We start from the raw sequence: 24,472 nt of genomic DNA, 5'->3' as shown, positions 1-24,472 counted from the left end.
TCTTAATAGAGTATGTCCCATGGAAACCGCTCCCATTCACCATCACACAGACTAACACCCCTCCTTCTTGTGATCACACGGCATCTCTGTGACAGCTACAGCAATTGCTGATAAGGAAAAGTAATATTGGGAAAGTATTTCTTTAATGTATTTATAGTTGTCTTAAAAGCAGTGTAACAGCCTGGAACAGAGGAGAGTCAATACAATATTAACAGCTAGCTCTCCAGGGGTAGCCAGCATGTGCTTGGCAGATCACCCATGGTCCATTGTTGCTCACAGTTTGGGAACCACTGTTCTAAGGCCTCCGTTTAGCAAACATTTAAGCGTGTGCTTAAGTCTCATTGACTTCAGTGAATCTAAACATGTGCTTAAGTGCTTGGCTTGCTTAAAACACTTTCTATCAGATCTATTCATAGTTCAATTTGAAAATGTTTGCGAAATGTGTTGGGTTGAAAGTGCAAATTTGGTAAGTGGAAAGTGCTACGCCCCCACCTTAGTTAACCCCAATGAAATACGTTGGTTTTGTTATACTAGACAACACAGAAAGTATTATACCATTAGACCATTAACTTGCATGTTTCAGTGTTTGTCACTTTCATGCAATGCTTATCAATTTAATCAGTACGTTTCATCTATTACTTAACCAAGAAATTTTGCATGCCATGATGAGATTACTTGTATGTTCTGTCTACAGAATAATATATATATTTCCATTCCTATTAAATCAGATTAACAAACTTTTATTATATCTCTTTCTGGGGACTTCTGTCATAGGTTTGACAGATTGGATTCTACCATTTTACCATGCCTGTTAAGTGGCAAGTGACTCTAGTCCCATTGGAAAGACTAGGTTTAAAATTAAATGTAGAAAGTGGTGGCATAAATAATATTGAGAGAATACAGCAAAAGCTACCACAAATTTGTCTTTGCCAAAGTTTGTACAAATGGTTTCACTCACCCATTTTGTGGAGTATGAGAATGTAGAATTAATGTGGAGTCCTTGTCTAGTGTTTAAAATATAGTTTTGGCAAAAAAACATTGCTCTTATATCTAAAAATAAATGAGAAAAATGGATCCTGCATTTGGCAAAGGACAATCTGCAGACAGTACTGTAGTACAAAATGCCTGGCATTTGTCCTTTCAAACTCCAGAAGATGGGAGGGAGGAGGAGAAATCTGTGACCTTTAATTGCTTTTATATATATTTTTTTCTTACGTCCTTGTTAGCAGATAACAAGCAGGGAGTCCATTTATTTGCTAAGTGTTTTTCTAGCCAAGAAGTGCACATTATTCAGCCTCTGAGACAATCATGTCACCATCCTAACAAGCCTTAAACCACACTGTGTGATCAGAATATTAGGTATAGGCAATATGTAAAACACATCAAATGTATTACTTTTGATACCCAGGCCTGCTGATTGCTACAGCACCAATCTCTAAAAAAAATGGAAATTACGGTGATTACAAAAAAAAAACTTCAAATGACTCCACTTCTCTAACTCAGCGCTTATTCTTAGAGTGGCTTTAAATAGCTCTAATAATTAAATTGTATTTTTCGTTTAATGAACAAATCCAGATTACAGTTCTCCTTCCCAGGTGTACATTAAAGAAATTACTTTTTTCTTATTGTTTATGGATGAATGTGATGCGTCCATCTGTTAATTGGAAATGAGAAGAGTCAAGCTATAAAATATTTGATCGGATATCATGTATTAAAATTGCTTTGCTTCTTGAGTGAGTTGTTGCTAGTCATCAAATTTATACATCAGCCTCCAAAAGAGAATATAAAATTGCTTGTGTTTTGTGCCAGTGTGCAAGAACAGAAGCTTTGGTGTGAAAATATGATTGCAAGACAAAGCAGTGTTACGTGACACTTCGAAACGTGAAAGTAGATGGTCAGATGTAACTATTTTGTGCACCTATTTCCGTGGTGGTAGTGGTGTTTTTGAGTCCTCAGTGTTACTTACATGATATTTTACTACCTTAAAGCCTTACCTGTTATAAAAAAGAAGTAAATAATTTTAAAATGGCCAGATTGAACTACGTATCTGATTTGGCTGCTAAATGAAGGCTAGGGTATAGTCCATACTAGAAAAGGTGTACCTGTATAGCTATGCTGGTGGAGCCATACTGGCAAATCCTCGTAGTGTAGAGAGAGCTTCTACCGGCAAATAGTCCCCTTTGCCACTTTAGCTTATAACTTGTTCCCTGAACTAAATAGGTTATAGTGCCTAAAGCACTTTTTGGCCAGTTTAATAACTTTGTCTATGCTATGGCTTTTGCCTGCATAAAAATATCATAAAAAGATTACACCCCTAACCCACATTATCATACCAGAAAACTTTCTCATGTAAACTTGTCCTAGAATAACTGTATTTATGAATGATTGTCTTGGTGGCCACAGTAATAAGATTCTTGTTTTATGTAAGTATGTAGCTAGTATAAACTAAGAATTCTGTCTGACACAAGCTGACTTTTTTGGCATGGTAATTCTGGAAAGCTATTTAGGATGGTGATCCATAAAGATAACAGAGACAGCTCTGTGTTCCTTTACTTAACATTCATGCTGTGATAAAAGCCCTCAACCTGAGATTAGCAGTGCAGAGTAAACATCCCCAAACACGTTGGACTGGCACTAATTTGGGAGTGTTTTCTGAAAAGGTCTCTGGATTATTAGAGACTACAAATACAGCCAGTGGTTTGTAGGTAGTTGGCTAGACAGGTGAATTAATAGCACAGCGGGGAGAGAAGTCTCATGGAGCCTTTTATTGTTGCATTTCACACTGTACTTGACCTTGGAAAGCTTGAATTGTAGCTTTCAGATAAAAACTAGCTGTTTCATTTTACAGTGTTCTTGTATTTCTGTAAATGGGCTGTTAATAGTTTTGAGTGAAATCTTTTTTGTTTAATATATTAATTGAAGAGTTTTAAAAGAAAATTGCTAAGCGCATGACTCCCTTTTGAAGCATTAGCTTGCTAATTGTAAAAGTAACCTTGGTTTAATTCAGTCCCATTAATTTTTAACCCCCTACGCCCCTATTCAATTCCTTTACTCAGTATTTTTGTTCATGGTGTACCTTACCTCTCACTCTGGACTAGAAGTAAATCCGTTCCATTCATGGAGTCTTAGAACCTGATATGGTGCTTTGTTGTGCAGGCGCACATTGTTGGTTTTCTTGCAAAATAAGGTAGTCCAGGCACAAATGCATTAGCCAAGTTTACTAGATACATGGCCATGCAGGATGGCGTGTCTGAGCAGAACAGAGCCCCTTGCCTAGTTGCAGAACCCAGGTAAAAATAAAGTGTGTCATGTTTATGAATAACCTCGTATCTTCATTATTTTCCAGATTAGACCAATTGAATTTTAAGATTCCTGCAAAATTTTGAGCTAGTTTATTTGCCCAGAGATATGCGTGTTTGTTTGTCTGGGCTAAAGAAGATTTTTTTTTTCCCCCTCCTTTCTTTCAGCCTGAACGAATTTCAGGGGAACAATATGGGATTCATTCTGATGTATGGAGTTTAGGGATTTCCTTCATGGAGGTATGTAAACATATATACTTGTTCTTTTAGACACATTGAAAGAACTGAACTAAATCTAAGATTCAGATTATTTTTACACATTCCCTATTATACAACAAAGTTCCTTTTGTAAATATAAGCTTAGCCACTGCTAAGTTTCTTCACTGTATCTAGAATGGATTCGTTCTCAGTGGGTCAAATCCACCTAGATATGGAGAGCCCGTATGCACCAATTAAGCCCATTGGTAGGGCTGTGTAGTGAGAGTGGGGATCAGGGTACGTGGAGTGCGGTTGGGAGGACATCTCTACACTACCTGCATGCCACTGGCGGTGGGGTTGTTCTATACCAGGTCTGAGAAGGCCAGTGCAGACTAGCCCACTAAGGGTGGGCCATCATAGGGCTGTGGAGATCCAGAGGCTGTGCTGGGTAAATACCATTCTTGAACCCCAGTGGAGTTCCTTGCAGACAGCCTGATAATTGTGGCTTTGTGCCAGATGGGATGGATTTCTCGCCGTGTGATTGGGTATTCACCAAAAGATCAACTTTTCACGTACGCTCGATGAAAGTAACTTACAGTACTTACCGGTACTGCTGGAGTCCTGAGGGGGCGTGGCCTCAACCAGAAGAGGTGGGGCCTCTCAAAATTTAAAGGCCCTGGTGCACTGGCTGTGGCTGGGAGCCCCAGGGCCTTTAAATCAACCCGGGCTCTCAGCTGCAGAGGTGGCTGGGAGCCCCTGGGGCTCAGGGGTAAATTAAAGGGTCTGGGGCTCTGGCCGCCAGAGCTCTGAGCCCTTTAAATCCCGGCCCCAGCCCGGCCGCCGGAGCCGCAGGTGGGATTCAAAGGGCTGTGGGCTGCCCGCAGCCGCGGGAGCTCTGAGCCCTTTAAATCCCAGCCTCAGCCCGGCCGCCAGAGCCGCGGGTGGGATCCAAAGGGCTCTGGGCCGCCTGCTGCAGCGGGGAGCCCAGAGCCCTTTAAATCCCTGCCGCGGAAGCATATTTGACCAGGGTAGACTTTTGGTTCATTTCTGTTCTGATATAAATAATCTACATCGTGTATTTACCAGTGCATTAGCTGACTGTGAAGGATATACAACGATGTGTGCCCATGGACAAAAGTGTTACCTCTTTTCAACCTGAGCAACTAGTCAAAGTTTCAGGCCCTGTGAGTGTTCCAGTTGGGAGTAGGTATTTCTTTGATGTAGTTCAGTTTATTTACAAAGAATGTACAAAGTCTTGTGTTTCTGTACACAGAGGGAATCAGTTAGCAGGAAACAGCTTCTTTTGCTCACAATACCAAGAGCACTCTTCTAATCTTCATCCCAAAAACCTTTTCCCAGGTTTCTTGCAGGGTCAACCACCTTGCTTTCGTCTGCTCCTTCAGGCTGTCTGACCTCAGTTTGTGTGTATTCCCTGTTCTCTCTCTCTCTCTCTCTCTCTCACACACACACACCCCTCTACCCAAAACAGTACTCAGCCAAAAGCTCCTGAGCAGGTTCACATGGGTGGGGCTTATGCTTACTGTTACGTTAATTGAAGGGTTAGTTCACACCTACTGTTCTCAATGGGGTTTAAGTCAACCTATAACAAGGTTTCACCCAGCTCATAACAGCACCAACAGGCTCTAAAATATTAATAATTTCTTAGTAGACTAACGGTATGTTTTCACTACCAATGTTACTGCACTTTAACGTGGCTGTGTAGTTGTGGATCTCCCAGCGCCATAAAAACCCCACCCCCACGAGGGGAGTAGCTCTCAGTGCTGGTGCTCTGTCTACACTGCCACTTGACAGCGCTGAAACTTGCAGCGCTCGGGAGGGAGGGGGTTCACACCCCTGAGCAAGAAAGTTTCAGCGCTGTAAAGTGCCAGTGTAGACAAGGCCTTAGATACTGAATTTTAGTTTACACAAAATCACAGGTTAAGGATTATTAGAAGCCGATTTACAGCTTGTCTTTGTAATACTGATTTTTACATCATATCAGCCAATATTAGGGGGACATTTGGGGTCTATATTTACTCTCTTCCCTCAAGCCTTCTCAACCTGCTCTTCTCTCCTTCAGTGTGTCAGATGCACAGAACAATTTGGCTCTGTGTTCTTTGTTAATTGGTATGTCATCTGGTCCTCTGAGACCTCTCTTCAACATGATCGCTGTTTTATTGGAGTGGTTTGAGTGATGTGTTAAATGATGAGAGCAAGGACAGTGGCTTAGAAAAATATCTCAAGAAAGGTGAAGAAGAAGCTCAAAGAGCCATGCAAGGTCACTGTCATTAAAGTAACTCTGTCTATTGACATGGGGATTGGTGGTACGCTATTCCAGGCTCCTGCTGATGAAGCAGAGAGGGCAGTTAGAGTTTATTCTAGGATTTTAAAATTGTCTTTAAAATTGTCTTTTTTTTTTTAAAATATCCAAACTCTTATGCCCACAAGCTAGCAGTTAGTGCACATTGATTGACAAGAAATAATGTATTGGACCAAGATACCGAGAGCTGTTTGATGTATGATGATTAAACTCAGTTGTCAAAATCTTCTAATTTTATTTATTCTAAACCTCAAAAATACATTGAATTTGTTTGCTACAGTGCTGTGGGTAATGAGAAACTGGTTTCTTTTCAAGTTTAAGAACGCTGCCCAAGAAGTCTGTTGGCTGAGTTTAAAGAGTAGGCAAAGTAACAAGTTAACCTTGATGAGCCCCATCTTGTTAGATGCCGACCATCCTCAATTGCCATTGAAATAAATGGGGTTGAGAGCAGTTTACATCTCACAGGGAAAGGAAACATTATTGGCTTATTTCTTTGTAGTTTGTATTTTTTTCTTGTAAAAGGGCGCATTAATTCGGTGTGTTACCCATAAACCTCTGTTCAGATATTTCACAGCAAATAGTTTGTATATTTTCATGAGGTTTTTAGCTGTAGTTTTATTTCAGTGCTTTTTGGTTGACAAAGCAAGTTCAATTTAAACCAGTGGCATTGCTGTCACTACACTGAAGACTGTGTCAGCACTTTCATTATAAACAATGTTTTTCAGGGGTTTATAACTCAGTCATAAAATGTATTCCAGGCAGGGTGACCAGATGTCCCGATTTTATAGGGACGGTCCCGATTTTTGGGTCTTTTTCTTATATAGGCTCCTATTACCCCCACCCCGTCCCGATTTTTCACATTTGCGATCTGGTCACCCTAATTCCAGGCAGCTTGGGCTAAGTCGAAGTGCAGTTTGCAAGCAGTGTGTTTCAGAGAACTGTGCCTGGCACATGGAGGAGGATAGTTTGAATGATATAATAGCTCTTTTTAATCACTAATTAATACAATTTCAATTAGGGGTTACTGTCTGAAAGTGAACATTAGTGCTACCTAATGAAAATAAAACACATTTTGTTGTTTTTTAATAACGAGCACTCTTGTTTTAAGATGCTTTTTTGTTTTGTTACAATGTGAAAAGACTTGAAGGCGAGCTTTGCAGGATATTAGTCCACTAAATGCACCAATTAATAAGTTTAAAGGGAAATGTGTAAACGCTGAGGTTTTTGTTTCTAAAGCAATTTTTCTGCATATAATACCTAGTGCTTATATTTCACTTAATATTTACAAGACACTGTACAAACTTTTAACTAACACCCAACCAATGCTCCTCCGAGATAGGTAAGTATTATTGACCCTATTTTAAAGATGGGGCACTTTTTATTTGCATCATTATTTGATTGTGTAATGCCAGCAGTGTGCTAGGCACCTTACAGATGTGTAAAATAACTAGGTCACTGACCCAAATAATTTAAAATTATAAATCCTGATCTTGTAATCAGATTCACTAGCATGGAACCTATTGATTGGGGCAACACGCAGGCACAGCGGCCCATGTTAGCAGATCCAGTTTGTGGATTAGGGCCTATATTGTATATACAAAAACAAGTGTTAATTGTTTATCATCATAAACTGAAGCCTGGTCTACACTAGGCGTTTAAATCGGTTTTAGGAGCGTAAAACGATTTAAACAAAAAAAAAAACACACACTAGGACCTTTATATATATTTTATTTTTTGGCTCTTTAAACTCTGTCCTCCCTCCTCTAAGAGAGAGAGGAGGCTATCTTATCATATCGGATTAGGGTTAGTGTGGACGCTGGCTGATCGTATTGGCTCATTCCCCCCCTCCGAGCAGTGCCAGTGTGACCTCTGGAGTCGAATCTGAACTCGACTGAGGAGGTAAACAGGAAAAAAAAGAAAAAAGCGAAAATTTTTTTTTTTTTTTCCTGTTCAGCTGCGGCGGAGCGCCAGCGCACGCGGTGGCGGCGGAAAAAAAAAAAAAAAAAAAAAAAAAGCATGGACCATGCGATGATGATCGGGTAGGGCAGCAGGGCAGGCCGTATCGTCAGATCAGCAGAGAAGATGAAAAATGAAAAAAAGAAGAAAAATCAAGACACAGACCAGAACAGCACAGCAGCACAAGCGCGCGCGAAGCGCAGTAAAGAAAGAAAAAAAAAAGGATCATGGACTGGAGGAAGACTGACAGACTGAGAGACTGCAGCTATCCCACAGTTGCTGCAGCCTCTGCAAGCTTCTTGGCTCTCCTCCAAAAAAACAGTCAAACACAGGGGCACAGCGGTCAGGGCAGCCCACCCACCACCCCCACCCCACCCACCCCCCCCCACCAACAATCCTCTGACTCTTCCTTCTCTTTTGTTACCTTTCTTGATGACTGCCATGAATACTGCATGCTGCAGCTGCACACACCAACCAACCCAACATCCCTGGCTCCCATCCTCCCGGTGTGGGAAAATACGAATGAATCAAATCATCATCATCATCATCAAAATCTGGAAATCCATCAAAAATCTCAATCAGCATCAGCATCATCCAGATCAGCTAATGGTCCTCATCAGTCATCAACCGTCTGCCCTCATCCCTGGCTTTTGGATGGATGGTGGGTGGTGGCTGGGGTGGATCCATGGCAACCATCTCATCACTCATCAAGCCCCCATCCCCCCCTCCCAGAAAGATTCAAAAGCCCCCCCTGCTCCAGTGGGATCCAGCTGGGTTGCTCTCCACACTGCTGCTTGTCCTGTCTGGACTATCTACTGTGCTGGCTGGCTGCCTTCCTATCATAGCAGCTGGAGGCTGCCATTGTGTCATTCTCACTAACATTAATTCATTCATTACACAAGTGGGGGCAATTAATTCAAGACACAAAAGAAAGGGAAGAAAGAAAGGCTGGGGAGTGGGGCTTGGGACAGGAGGGTGTGTGTTACAGTAGCACCCATATGATAATAATAAGCTAATACAGAGCAGAGCTGCTCTCTGGTTCTATCTGACGGTGGTTCTCTAGCACACTTGCCTATATTAGGCACACTTGCCTATATTTTTCTATTTTAAAGGAGGGATTGAGGATTTTAGATTCCCAAATTTAGGGATTGACTCAGCTTGCTTTTTGGCTTTTGCCACTGCGCCCCTGGCTGATGGGCAGTGCACTTATGAATGCAAGCAATATGGTAAGGCTTCTTGGCCTGCTGCTGATGGCTGATCGGCCAGCTGCACTAGCAGGCAATGGGACAAAAGGACTGGTAGCCAGCAGTTGGGAGCCATGAGGATGGGTGGATGTCATCTGGTGGAAGTGTTAAGTGGTGCAAAGCTGCAAATGGCCAAAAGCATGATGGCTGTGCAACTGCTGAATGCATCTGTCAAAGCATGATGTATACTGCTGTAGTGCAGCACGAAAAACAGCAGCATGAGTCACACATGCTAAGCACACATCAAGTGCGCATGGCCAGGGGCAAAAATCTGCCAGGGGCGCTTGTTGAAAAAGGCGGAGCAGCAGAGGGAAAAGAATTGACATACGCGAAGACACACCATGAACCGCATTTTTGCCCCAGAAGGCACATTTGCAATGACCCGGTTCAGGGAGGCGGGAAGGGGCGGGGGAAGGGAACTGCGGGGGGAGATAGGATAGGAGGAGGGGCGCCTGAACCAACGCTACACGCCTAGCCTACCACAGACCCACCGCACAATGCATGCCATTACACCCACCCCCCACTGTCGATTTTATAAATTCAATTTTAAAATAATTTTTTTTTATTAATTTTATAATAATTCGGAATTTACCCGTAAAAATTAATAGCCCTGAGGCAGCAAAAGGTGAAATGATTTGTCCAAGCTATTGAGTGAGTGAGTGTTAGAGCTGGGATTTGAACATGGGTGACTTGACTTTCCATATACTATAAAGGTGTGCCTCCCACTTCACATCTTCCTTTGTATCCTTCTCAGTCTCAACTCTCTTCCATTCTTTGTTCACGAAAGCAGCCTTTCTATCTATCTTTCTTTTTCTTTCTAGCCTCACCTTCAAAAAATCAGTGTTATCCCGTACAGGAAATAAATGCTCTTGCACATCCATAATAATGATAAGAATTTGTTTTGCAATCCCATAAAATAGAATGTTCCTTTGATCATCTACAGTAATTTGTGTCTGTTTTCTTTTATTTGTGTATTTAGTAGACTTAACTTTATTTACGGACTTAGGAATTGTGTGTGGCAGTCAAGTTAACATGGAGTTTTAAGAGATGTTGCAGATTATTAGGCTATTCTGTGTTTTCAGTAATTAAGCATGTACCTCAATACATGGACACCATAACTGAGCATTAAATATCTAGTGCATGTATGTGCGGCATATATGTATTTCAGGCACACGTGCATGTTTTTCCAGATAAATAAACTAAAATTGCTTAACATACAATGTTCAGGCAATGGTAAGGGATTTTATATACTGACTCTTGAGCATACAGTACTTGGGCAAATAACAGAGATGGTGACAGGGAGATTGCAGGTGTAGATGTGGAAAGATGAGACTTTAGGGTCAAGGATAATACCAAGCTTCTAAGTAGCAGAGGCAAATAGAAGGTCTGAGTCTGCGGAGGGTGCTAGAAGAGAATGAAGTTCTGCTTGAGGATACTCCTCTTGAGTGAGAGAAACACTTCTGTCTTTGAGATGTTTACCTGTAGGAAGCTGACACAAAGCCACGAGTGTATATAGTCAGAACAAGGAGAGGGAGTTGACAAGGAGGACTCTGTGTTAAGAATTCAAAATGCGTGTTCAGTTGAATATCGTCAATGTAGAAGTGATTAAGGTTACATTTAGAGATTATGAGCTGGATTCTTAGCTGATCTTATGAGTCAAATTCATTCCTGTGTAGAGGGCCAGCACCACTTAAATCCTACTTAAACCCTGTTTTGAAGATCTAAGTGGTACCTTCGCACAGGGGTCAATTTTATCATGAGTAGGTAGAAGAGAAGGGAGGACTGCGAATTGAAGCTTGTGGAATGCCTTACAGTTGGGTCTTGGTGTGGAATTAGAGTCGCCACTGGAGACTGAATGAGAGCAATTTGTTAGGCGCAGAATTGTGACAGGAGGTAAGCGTGAATGTCTGCATGACTCCTGAAGGCAATCCAGGAGCATGGAATGATCCAGGGTGTCAAAAGGCTGCATGGAGCAGAAGCAGCAAGAACATAATTAAAATACGCACTTATGATGATGGCAAGGATCAAGCTTAAAAGGCAAATGAGAATTACATTTCAGCCCTGTGTAAAGCAAGGGCCTCAGAATCGTACGTGGTTTTACATACCAGGTGTCACGGAGTGTGGCAGAGTCAGGGCCCTTTACCCCTCCACTTCCTGCGATTCACCGTGACTCTCAGCCAGCCAGTAAAACAGAAGGTTTATTAGATGACAGGAACATAGTCCAACACAGAGCTTGTAAGAACAGACAACAGGACCCCTTCAGTCAGGTCCCTCTTGGGGGGCAGGGAGCTTAGGCTCCCTCTCCCTCTCCAGCCTCTCCTCTGGCCTTTGTCTCTTTCCCGGGCCAGGAGACCACCTGATCTTTGTTCTCCAACACCTTCATTTGGCACCTTTGCAGGGGAGGGGCCCAGGCCATCAGTTGCCAGGAGACAGAGTGTCGGCCATTCTCTGTGCAGACAACATCACACTGGCCCTCTCAGCTCTGCAACAATCACACACCCTTATCCCACCACCTAGATACTTGAGAAATGCATAGGGGAAACTGAGGCACCCACACAGTATTCAGAGAAAACATTAAGAACATTCCCACTTCGTCACACCAGGTATATCAAAATAGTGGGCCAAACAGGAGATGTTTAGGATAGAGAGGCAGTCTTTACTGGAAATGTCCTGACTTTTGAGAATTTGCAGCAGAATTTTAAGTTATTGTACAGTTTGTGCTTCTTTTTTTTTATAGTAAATATATATTTTTAAATGGGAAAGAGGAAGAGACCTGGAAGCCTCCTGGCAGCTGTTCATATCCTCTGGGGTTACACTACAGGTCCTATTATGTTAATTCTAGAACCATAGTGGGTTTTCTGACACTTGCAACATCTCCTAAAAAGCAACGGAGAGTCCTGTGGCACCTTAAAGACTAACAGATGTATTGGAGCATAAGTTTCCGTGGGTGAATACCCCCTTCGTCAGACACATGTAATGGAAATGGCTTTTTACAGATCCAAATTAACAGGGCTACCCCTCTGATACGTAACGTCTCCTAAGAGTGTGTTGCAATGTGAAGCTTTGGGCTGCATTTATTATGTGAGTCTTAAACACATTGACATGAAAATCCACGTGCCAATCCTAATGTACAAAATCCAGACACAAATTTCTAGAGCACTTAAGATTTACTTGATTACCAGGATTTCTTAGATATCCATCACCATGGTATCTGGACTGCATTACAACACGTTTTTAAAGGACTTACTGTTGCCCTAAACTGGTAACCCATCAATGTTCTCTTTGCCCATTGAACAGCAAAAGTACCGTAACTGAAAACCCTACACTTAAGACAAATTAAAACCACATTCTAAAAGTTCCCAAACGCAGACTTAGATAATCCCATCAGGAGAAGCAAGTCCAAAGCCACAGACGACCACAGAGAATTCTTCACAGTTGATTCTGTGAGTGAAGCCCTAGGGACAGGCAGCAAGAGCAATCTTATGCATAACAACTATTCTAACAGGCCATTGGAGATAGGTGGACAATGGACATTGTATAACCAGAGCCTTGATCATTTCTGTCTTTGTAGATAACCCACATGCTAAATTGCACCAAAAAGTTAGGTGATAGTGAGTGTGGAGCATGAAGTGCTTATGTCTTCCTGCCCTACTTCAAGGGAAGAGTGTAAGTAAATCTTAATTTTCTGGAATTCTGCATTGTATCCATATAATGCATATGGTCAATATGGAATCCAGTTTGAAATTTTTTTATGAAAAATACCTACAGCATTTTCTGTATTATAAACGAAAATACTGAAGAGATTTAACCTGGGACTTTTCAGCTTGGAAGAGTGACCGCTAAGGCGGGCTATGAAATCATGAATGGTGTGGAGGAATAGAGAAGTGTTACTTATCCTTTTACATAACACAAGAACTAGGGATCACCTGATGAAATTAATGGGCATCAGGTTAAAAGCAAATAAAAGGAAGTTCTTCTTCACAAAACACACAGTCAACCTGCAGAACTTGTTTCAGTGGATGTGAAGGCCAAAAGTACAACTGGGTTAAAAAAAATAGATAAGATAAGTTTATGGAGGATGGCTATTAGCCAAGATGGTGAGGGATGCAACCCCATGCTCTGGGCATCCCTAGCCTTTGACTGCCAGAAGCTGGGAGTGGGCCACAGGGGATGATCACTAAATAATTGCCTGTTTTGTCCATTCCTTCTGAAACACCTGGCACTGGCCACTGTGGGAAGACAGGATACCAGGCTAGGTGGACCATTGGTCTGACCCAGTGTGGCCATTCTTATCTTCTTATGTCAGGCCTGTAAATTCTGTGTATCAAAAAGAAATGTACACAAAGTGTCTAAAGAAAAATTCAGTGTCCTAAATTCTGTCAAAAGCAAATTAAATTTAATTTTGGAATAATTTGCTTCCATGTTGAGGCCTGATCTCTCAGTGTGCAGCCCAACCTGTTGATACAACCAAAATGAGGTTTTTTTTAGAGTCCTCTAAAAAAGAAATAAAGGTTTAAAGTGGAGAGTATGGATCAGGCCGGTGCCGGCTGGTGTCGCTGTAGTCATTAAGAACGCCTGCTACCAGAAGACACCAGGTCAGCAGTAAATAAACATGTTACAAGAGCATTATTTCTTAACTCTTACATTGAGGAAGCAAGTAATTGTTAAATTAATTGAACACATTAGATGGATCTGAGCACATTTCAGTAGATACAGTATGATGTGTTTTAAATTGCTTTCACTTTTTTTCTTACTGCATCCCTTTAAACTAATAAAGACCACCGTTACTTCTATAACCAACTACCCAAGGACCCAGTAATGCTTGAATGTGATGGGTAGTTACTTTCTTGGCTGCAAATCACTCCGCAATAATGATAATATACACAGAGCTGGAGGTTTTTACAAAATATTTTGAAGTGAATTTAGTGCTTCTGACAAATGCTGGATTGAAAATCCAGGAGACTGAAAATCTCTGTTTGCCCCCAGAAGAGCTACAGCATGGTCTTTTGCAGTACAGAGTTCCCAGCATTACCTCACCTATGTGCCAGCACCTTAACTTAATGGGACCAGTTCTAGGAGTGAGAGGGTAATTCAGTTTCCACATCACTTTTTGTTTTTTTCCTTTCACATTGTAACTGAGAACAGAATTGGATCCTGAGTCTTTGACCTGACTGTTAATAATGGCAGTGATGTTTCTGAGAAGCAGACACCCATCCAGTAGGAACTGTCTATGCAGACAGCTCGAAAAGAAATGGCACATTTCCTCCTTTTTGAAATGAGCTTTTTCAAGTTATTTTAAATTGTAAAAGCAGTGTCTCTCAACCTTTCCAGACTACTGTACCTCCTTCAAGAGTCTGATTTGTCTTGTGTACCCCCAAGTGTCAACTCACTTAAAAACTTACAAAATCAGACATAAAAATACAAAGGTGTCACAACACACTATTACTGAAAAAGTGCTTACTTTCTCATTTTTACCATATAACTATAAAATAAATCAATTGGAATATAAATATTGTACCTCCATTTCAGTGTATAGTATACAGAGCAGTATAAACAAATCATTGCCTATAAAATTTTAGTTTGTACTGACTTCGCCAGTGCTATCTATGTAGCCTGTTGTAAAAGTAGGCAAATATCTAGATGAGTTGATGTGCCCCTGGAAGACCTCTGAGTACCCCCGAGGGGTACACATACCCCTGGTTGAGAACGACTGTGTTAAAGAATGACATTACGGTATCTCTTGCTCATACAACAGGCAATCACTTACTGCCTTTCTCATGCAAGTACTCCCTATGAAGTACTGCGACTAGTTATGGGTAAGATGAGCAGGATTTGCCTCATAACAACTTAAAGTAAATTTGTTCTTAATTCTTGAAAATATATTGTCTAGGCATATTTTATTCGATTTGTGCAAAGCAAAACATTTTAGCAACTGGCATCTAGAACAAAAAATTACCTGTTTTTCGCTGCTGTTTTTGGGTAATGTATCTAAACAATACCAGTCTACAAGGGTTCCACTTTTATCATCTTTACCCAGCCATCAGGATGAAGAAAGACAGTGTCCAGCCATAACAGTAGTTTTGTGGTAGCAGAATTAGAAGTAAAGGTATCAGTGCCTGAGGGTTGGGTCATGAATTAATAATTGCTCTGTGGCAGTTGAGGCCCGTCAGAATAGCTGAAAGTGGGGAAGTTGCCTTGCAGAGCGCTATCAATCACTCAGTGACCATAACTTCCAGTAATTAGTGTATTTTATGGGCCTTTGCTTCAGTGACTTGGAAGCACATATGCTCCACTCACAGCTAAACTTAGCCAGTGTAATATTCCAGGATGATTTATCCGCTTGCTGCACTGGGATGTAACCCTATATTAGGTGAAGATTGTGAACTAAGCTGCAATAAAGTGTAAGTTTAGGTACAGTTTGCCCAGGTTGAGACCTCAATGTATCATGTTTTGCACAGTGGGCAGGCTTTGTAACGCTGAAATAAATAAAACAATTAGGTCCCTGAATAGATGGATGGGAATAGCATTGTGTGTGTCTATATGTAATATATAAAATATGTATTAATGTGGCCTTCTCTTCATAGAAGGACCCACTGTGAAAAAACAATCTTCTGTTTTAAAAATAACAAAATATTGGAGATATTTATCAGCTGTGTTTGCTTTTCTATGTTGTTATTACTGGTCTGCTATGGAGGCTGCAACGGGCCAAAATCTGATCTTTATACTGATGTAAATCCAGACCAGCACCATTACTTCAATGGATTTGCGCCAGCATAACCGACTTCGAAATCCGGGCCTGTAGGGTTTGAATGAGAGTGGAGCGCGTGTTGTATTTTTATTAATATCTTATAAGCTGTTAATTAATTGCTGTGATATAGAGTTGTGCTTTATGTCCCTGTGGCTAGTACATTTTAAAATCTTAAGCACTTAGAGTGAGATCTACAAAGGTAGATGGGTAAAAGACCTAAACCTCTGTAGTTCAGGGGTCTAAGTCCCAGGTTTTGATTCCACTGCAATCCACAAAACTCCTGCTGAAACCTGTAGGCATCTAAACTTCCTTGGCACCCAAATTTTTCAGAGTCAGCATTCTCTGAGTGCTTGTCTTCCTGCCTCTGAGCATACACACTGCTCCCTCCCTCCAGGCACCCAGATGCCCAACTGGCTCCTAAGCCCCATGTTGTGTGTGGGGTCTGCCAATGTTGTGTGTGACGCCTGCTCTGGTAGGCAGTCTCTGAGCACGCCTGCTGAACCAGGCCCCTTACATGGTGGTAGTGGTGCCGGACGCCTACCTTAGACCTTTCAGCCCAGAGCGCTTGCCAGGGATGTGGGAAACTCATGTTCAATTCCCCCTCCCCTTAGAGGGGGAGAAGGGATTTGAACCAGGAGTCTCCCACCTCTCAGGAGAGTGCTCTAACCACTGAGATAGGGGATATTCTGATGTGAATAAATAATGAAAGAGTGGATGGAGCAGGAGAACTGGATCCTGGGTCTCCCATCTCCCAGTTGGGTGCCCTAACCCAACTATGGGATCTATGGGATCATTCCCTTTCTGTCTCTCTAGCCCAAAGACTGTTCCACTGTGGATAAATGTTTAAATAGTCTTTGCGGCAGAGAGAGAGAATGGGAATGACCCTGTATTGCCGTGGTTAGAGCACCCCCCGGCAGATGAGCAATTTTACCCATGTAATTTTATTCACATGAGTAGCCTCATGGACTTCTGTGGGCTACCCATGTGAGTTGTGCACATGTTTACAGGATTGAGGACTGAGGTATGTGTATCCTTAAGGATAAAGGAGAACAATAATGTCTATAGATAAGACACGTAAGGATAAGAAGTTACTGTTCTGAATCGGCACCTTTGCAGAACCTTATATATAAAGCAGATATAATTCTGAGGATCTGCAGATTGGGAGAAATATGCCATTTAGTGGTGATCTTTAATTTGCTATTCATTTTTTTATAGTCCATGTTTTTAAAAAGCAGAAGTGAAACTAATTATCCTTAATTAAGGTGAATTAAGTTTGGCTTTTTAATATATTTTATAGAAAGAGATGTTGAACCAGGAAATGTCTCAAAGGTTATTAGGGCATATTTCTGTTGGGCCTGATGGTGTTAGTAATAAGCTTCTTCCTCATAGTTCTAGACATGAACAAATATGTCACTTCATCAGTCTCTGTTACTCGCACTTATGCCCCTCTGCAGGGGTCGCAGATTCCACAAGTTATCAACTAATGGCGTTATACATTAAAAATTGAAGCTTTCCTTACTCTGAGGCCTTTCAAGGCTTTGTTCTTAAGCCCCAGACACTTTGGAGTGCAGCTGCAAACTGTACGCAGAAAATTAAATTAATTTGTAACTCTTTTTCTTTGTCCTGCATTACTAAATCCTGCACATTTAATTGAAACCCTACTTCAAGATGCTTTGTGTTTCTGTTCTTCTTTGTTGTCAGTTTAACCTCAGAAGCACTTTAACACTGGTAAATTGCTGTTATATCCTTTGGATTTTTTTTTTTTTTACTGTGCAATAAGAGGACAGTGAAATTGATATGAGAGAGAGAGAAAAATCCTATAGTAGTTTTTGAGGTATTTAATATTTATTAAGGTCCTCACTGGAAGAGGTTCAGATGATTTTAAGCCATCTATCTAGGAATGTATAAATTGGTCTTGGAATGGAATCTCACCTAGGGAATTTTATGTAATCCAGTAGTTAAGTCTGATTTTTAAAGTTTCCTATGTCTGAATGTTCCAAAGTGGAGGCTGCTTTTCCATAAAATGAGGCTTTAACTGCAGTGCACAATCTAAATGCAAAATCCTTAGATGGAAATTTAATTGTGTAAAATGTGCACAAGGTAATTAAGAACAAATTTTAGAACATTTCAGACTATAAAGTCCTCCTTCAGCTAGATCACTAGCAATATTGTAAGTGCTTATTTTCAATTTGCAGTTATGCTGAGAAACATGGAATGTGTCTAAATTAAGAATAAAACATCCCATGCTTTTCAGTATAACTGTAAATTAAAAACAACTTGCACAGCATAGACAATAATCTAAGTAGGAGACATTGCAACTTGAGTGTCCTAAAAAAATCTTCTGAGTTTCCTTCTTTGTTACTTTCTGAACACGATGTGGGTTGTTCTTCCACACTTGCTCAGTGACAGTAGTAATCCTTACTAGCAACACATCCCTTTGTAAGTTTGTTAATCAAGTGTCAATTCCTAACTTTTGAAAGAAGCAACTTTGTGTAGTGGTTAGAGCAAGGTATTTGTTAGCTAGGACTGGTGAGTCTATTGGGTAACTTTGATAAGTCTTTTAAGCGCTCTCTGGATTAGTTTTTCTGTGTATTTAAAACAAAACAAAACTTTATAAACCTTAGGTAGGAGAGAGTTTCAAAAGCACTAGTGGGGTCTAGGCATCCAACTATTACTGACTTTCAATGAGCGTGGAGGACGTAACGCCCCTTTCTGCTTTTTGAAAATCTTCCCCTAGATATTGTAAAACATTTTGCAGCGTGTGTGGTGCTGTTCACCCCAGGCTCTCAACGTATTATCACTATTATAAATTAGACATTTGAGATTATTTATATGTATATTATATGAAATTATTAGCTTAGAACCATTTGTTCCCACGAGTAGTTCTGAGGAACTCAGTGGGAGTACTCGTGTAAGAACTACTCACAAGAGTACTAGTTAGTTTGTAAGGCCAAAACGTTGGTTAATAACGGTGCAAGATTAAAATTTTACATTTTTCTAGGATGCTAATTTTATATGTAAGTAAAGTGTGATGCTTTCTGACACTTGTGAGCAGCATGTGGGTAGTGGAAGATCAGTGGGACTGAAATGTGGTTATTTCACAGTACAACAGTAGAATAGCATTGTTTAAAAACAAATTTCTGGCTGGTAGATGCTTTCAGGGTCTGATTCTCATATATACTAAAGCCCTTTTGTACCACTCTGGTAATATAATTTACACTGACTTTTTTAAAGTACCTTTATACTTCCAAATGAGAACCAGGCCCTTAGAGTTTGAGCATTCCTCTCTCTGTCCATAATTTCAAAGCTCATGTAGAATACTCAGCACTTTCCTGACCCTAAGTGTTCAGATTTAAAATGTTTTGTTTTAAACCCAGTAGGATTTAAAAAAAAAAAATGAAACCCTTCCTGAATTCCCTCATGTGAAAGTAGAGGATGGGAGAGATTTTTTGATAGATTACCTCTGCTTCTGTACTTGGTATCTTTTGCATTTTTCATTGGGTTTATGCCGCTTATGTTTAAATGACTTCTTTAGTAAAGATGATAAAGGGTACAAAACTCCTATTGGTATAGCTCTAATTTGTTTGGTTTTTTTGGTTGTTTTTTCCCTTTACTTTAACTGCTTCCCTGTTTATAAATCTAAATCTACATCCAGAGGTCATTGGTTGGCTGAACTTAAACCATTTTACTCAGTAAATTTAATTAAGAAAATACAGTGCAACTCATAAGCAAATGAGTTTTTCCTAGTTTTAAACCAAACCACCCTCTTGAGTGCTGATTGCCTTGCTCGACCCCTGGTGATATAGAAACAGGCAAAATTAAAAAGGACATTAAAGCTTCATTAAATCTGAAACACATTTAGTACAGTGACATATCTGCAGGCTATTTCAGGGAAGATTACATACTCTTTGGTAAGTTTCTTAATTTATAATACCTTGACAATCTTGGGGGAAGGGAAAGCCCTTTGACTAGATCAACACAATAATGGTTCAAGGAGGTTCAGACATGTCACATTCTGCTTTGTTGTTGTATTGTTTTGCAGTTGTGAGTGAAGTTCTTTACCTGAGGAAATCCATTTTCTTTAGGGGTTTTTTTTGTTTTGTTTTGTTAGTTGGTTATCACCTCTGAAGAACTGATTCTTCTATACTCCTGTCTTTTCAAAGCTCCTTTACCTCTTTTTATTTGTTTGACAGAAAATTAGTTCCACAATTATTCTGCTACATTTAGGGACGGATCCCGCAGTCCTCAGTTAGGTAAAACTCCAGTTGAGTGAATGATTAGGGAAAGGGATTGGCAGTTGGGACTCGAATGAAGAGTTTGGAGTCGTGATTGACGTCAGTGAGGGTTTTGCCCATGTGAGTACCATGTAAGGACTGCAAAACTCAGCCCTGTGTGTATACCTGTATGTTTCCTCCTGCTGTGTCATGAAATGATATAGTTTTGTGTGTTTGTGTTAATATAATATGTAATGGTAATAATTAAACCCACAAAAGTAAGAACATTTAGGATTCTTTTCTCTTATGCTCACTCCATGGTGCCTAAAACTTGCAGGTTTCTATGCTAGTCTAACAGTAATACACAGTCCTTAGGCCAGCAGCAGTTAATCGTGTCGCTGAGTGATGCATTCAGCTTTAAAGGGGAGAAGGTACTTGTGTTCTTCACAGTGGGCCCTGCCCCACCAGGTTTGACCAGCCAAGAAGGCTCAAGGCTGTGAGGGAGACAGAAATGACATAAGAGAGACAGCCTCCAGCCATCACCTCATTTATTTTCCTTTGCTTGTTGGAGCTGTTGATGATGATGTGTATTTTGTTAAACAGCAGCATTGAGCTCGGTGCTTCATTCAGAAATAAAAATTGACAGTTTCTGGTCACAAAGAATTGACAGAAAGACAGACACAGAAGAGATTCAGAGGAAGACATTAGCTTAGATGTCTTCTCTTTAGAGGGTGGTGAGGACAGGGTGGAGGGTTCTGATTTGCCTTATTGCACCTCTGGTGTAAAGTTAGCACAGCTTATAGTGGGGGTTAGTGTTGGGGGCTACCTGGCAGAAGTGAGTTTGTAGGAGGGGTTTTAGTGAGGTGAGGGTGGAATGATGCATATTATGGTTGCTACAGTCCCTTTTCCTATGGTAAATTAAGGGCTCAGTGGAGATCTTAATGTTGCATTTCCTCACTTTTGTGATTTTTAAATCAAGGCCTTAGCATTAATTTTTGGAGAGGTGATTTCCTTTGGGGTTTAAAACAAAATCTGAATGAGATTCTGAGAATGATGAATGACACAATAGCCCACTGTTTTTCTGAGCCACCCATGTCTTGTCATGTCAGTGTTAGTAGGGACCCTTAAACAACACTTTTTGATATCATGAACTATAACGGCTTCTCCTCAATCACTATGCAGACTCCCACTGGTATGGTTATAGAAGAGATGAGGGTGAATCTTCAGATGATGCATGGAGATTATCATGTGCAACTCTCATACCATACGTAATAAGTACCTGTGCAAAAATGTTACTGTACATACTTAGTAGCCCTTTTATAGCTCATTATTAGGGCCCTACCAAATTCACGGTCCGTTTTGGTCAATTTCACGGTCATAGGATATTAAAAATTGTAAATTTCATGATTTCAGCTACTTAAATCTGAAATTTCACGATGTTATAATTAGGGGGTCCTGACTCAAAAAGGAGTTGTGGGGGGTGGGCGGATGCAAGGTTATGGGGGGGGGGGGTTGTGATACTGCTACCCTTACTTCTGCGCTGCTGCTGGCGGCGGAACTGCCTTCAGAGCTGGGCAGCTGGAGAGTGGCGGCGGCTGGCTGGGATCCCAGCTCTGAAGGCAGTGCTGCTACCAGCAGCAGCACAGAAGTAAGGATGGCTTGGTATGGTATTGCCACCCTTACTTCTGCACTGCTGCCTGCAGAGTGGGCGCCTGGCCAACAGCCGCTGCTCTCCAGCCACCCAGCTCTGAAGGCAGCGCAGAAGTAAGGGTGACAATACCGTGACCCCCCTGCAACTCCCTTTCAGGTCAGGACACCCAATTTGAGAAACGCTGGTCTCCTCCGTGAAATCTGTATAATATAGGGTAAAAGCACACAAAAGATCAGATTTCATGGGGGGGGGAGACCAGATTTCACGATCCGTGATGCATTTTTCATGGCCGTAAACTTGGTATGGCCCTACTCATTATCTTTGCATGTCTGTAGAAATTCATTACTGATAATAAATAAATGCAGCAAAGGCTCTCTTTCTCTCTCGATCACAAAAAACCTCACTTTCCTTTTTTGTGGTCTGTCACATATGCCTTTTACATGAATGCCTCAAGAACTTGTCTGCTCAGAATTGGTAATAATGCTTCTATAGTGCCTTTTTCTCTGAACAGCTCAAGTTGTACGGACCTAATTAAGCCTCACAACAATGCTTGTATTATACCTGTTTGTGTCATACCCTGTGATATGTGCTGAGATACAGCTCGTGTGGTCCCCTCATGAGGTATTTGCCTGAGTAGAGGCAATGGACTGCTGGTTTTGGCCTTTATGTGTGAACTAAAAAGCTCTAGTGTCTTGCCCATGGTTATATGGTAAGTCAGTGGCACAAGATGATCAGGTGCTGGTTATTACAGATCCCATCTTGTCTGATCACTTAAAAATGACCAAAATGACTTTTTGAAAAAATGTGGTTTAACAAAAGTACTGTAAGGCTGAGATATGAACCTGGGACAAAATAGGAATCTATCTTGGAAATAATAGACCTTACCATGTACCAGCATAAGCAGGTGCTGTAATAATGTATTAATTACCATTTAAAAACAATTTTTGGCAATATGTCAACTCTATTTTGTATATAACCTAAAATATAATTAAAGAAAATACAGAGTGTGATGTTGTGGATTCCATGCTCTATCCCTTCCCCCAAAGTTCCTGGCCAAAGACTTTGAGCAACCAAGGAGGAGATTGACCTCTGACCCAACCCACATTTTACCCTGAACCCAGCGTGTGCTAAACCAGGATTTAGGGAGTTTAGTGAAAGCTATGTGGATACCCATGCATTGCAGATATAATTAGTAAAGTTCAGTGTCATTTGCCTCACTACTGAGACTCGATGATTTCATATAAGGAGCTCTTTGAAAACTGGGACATGGCACATGCTCCTGGTGGACTAGACATATTTTTGTTGACTAAGTCAAAATGAAAAGTGTGCATACTTTATAACAAAGCCTTAATTTTGTTTGTAAACAAAGAATAATCATGAATGACTCCATTCTAAATACAGCTCTTACTGTGTTCTCAGGATTATTTTTGCTCACATATATTTTTTTTGCAATTTGTACAATAGTGAGAGATAAGTACTTTTCTCTCTTTAAGAAAATATGCCCTCCATGCAAATCTATATAACTAGACAAATATTATTTTCTTTCCCAGCTTGCTCTTGGGAGGTTTCCATATCCTCAGGTAAGATTGTTCATTACTGCTGCTTGCCACTGTGACATTCATTCCTATGTATGAAGGTGCAGAGAGCAACTGTGAACATTTGAGCCACATACAAATAAATCTGTCCTGTTAAATTGAAAAGTGGTATCTTTAAGGAGTCATTTAGAAGTATATCTCTGATTTTTTTATTTTTATTTTTTTAAACGGTATTTCTTTTTTCCCTTGGGAGAATGGAAGAGATTATGATGAGGATGGTGATTGTTTTATTGTGAGATTAAAGGATTTTTTAATTACTCTGATAATAAGATAGAGGTAGCTCCTCTTTCTTTTCATTTTTAATTCAGATTATGAATTTTGGCAAAATAGTTTAAGACCCTCAGGAATTAAATATATGGTGTGGGATGACATGTTTGGTGTGTTTTTTTCCTAATGTTCTCACTTAATAGGGTCTAATAAAATGCCAGTATTTTACATACCAGGTGCAATTTTCACACTCAGCATTGTCCTGATTCTGCTCCCATTGAAGTCCATGGTAAAACTCCTATTAACTTCAGTGAGGGCAGAATAAGACCACGTACTGAGTGTTCTTGAAAAATGCCATCTATGGAGAATTTGGCTTTTATCTATATGGTTATTCCTAAAAATCATGAGTCTCCAAAAATAATGGCCAATTCAGATAGAGTTCTGAACTCTAAAATATTATTGCAAGATGGATGACAAAATCCAAAATAAAAAGCTGTGGTGTCATTCTTAAAATTATTCCTCTTTCTGGGAGAAAAAGTGAAAAAGTTCAGGGGATACAATGAATTATTTGAATTTTTTTTTATGGTTTCATATGTTTTATGACCTCTGTTTTCCAAGTATTTTGGTCTGTACAGAGTGGAGTGCCTGGAGGCATGTCTGATTTAAAGGTGGTGTTGGTTTATGCTCTTTAAGCATCTATTAACTTGCTATTGTTATGCAAATAACTGTTGTATTACACATACTAATTTATGCATGGTTAGATTCTGCAGATGCCTCATGAACATGGTTATTGAATAATAGGATAGGACTCATTCTCTTTCCTATTTTTGTAAACTGTTTTAAGCAAATTCTCCTGACACTTTCATGGACTTTTAAAGATTCTGCATATGTAGAAATATACCAGTCTTTCCCTTTTGTACCTGCTGTGGATAAAAGTCTTTGCTGATTTAGAGAAATAACATTAATGTTTTAACAGAACATAGCTTAGAGTTTTTATCCATATTTTTCAACTAACACTCTCCTCTGAGAGAGAATCCAAA

The 24,472-nt window shown here is 40.4% G+C and overlaps 1 protein-coding gene across 8 annotated transcripts in view; it reads left to right on the top strand.

Moving 5' to 3' along the window:
• Positions 1 to 24,472, top strand: part of MAP2K5 (mitogen-activated protein kinase kinase 5) — a 191,762-nt gene that overhangs the window by 98,937 nt on the left and 68,353 nt on the right. For 6 of the 8 annotated variants that reach the window (XM_039491615.1, XM_039491612.1, XM_039491611.1 and 3 more), the window contains 2 exons: positions 3,468 to 3,539; positions 23,181 to 23,210. In XM_039491615.1, coding sequence (XP_039347549.1) covers positions 3,468 to 3,539; positions 23,181 to 23,210 — 102 coding nt within the window. The remainder of the gene's footprint in view (positions 1 to 3,467; positions 3,540 to 23,180; positions 23,211 to 24,472) is intronic. The other 2 variants (XM_039491614.1, XM_039491613.1) reach the window with 1 other exon arrangement.

The sequence above is a fragment of the Mauremys reevesii genome, linkage group 10 (genome assembly GCF_016161935.1).
Source record: "Mauremys reevesii isolate NIE-2019 linkage group 10, ASM1616193v1, whole genome shotgun sequence".
Classification (NCBI taxonomy): domain Eukaryota; kingdom Metazoa; phylum Chordata; order Testudines; family Geoemydidae; genus Mauremys; species Mauremys reevesii.
This window is presented reverse-complemented; position numbering and strand designations above follow the sequence as displayed.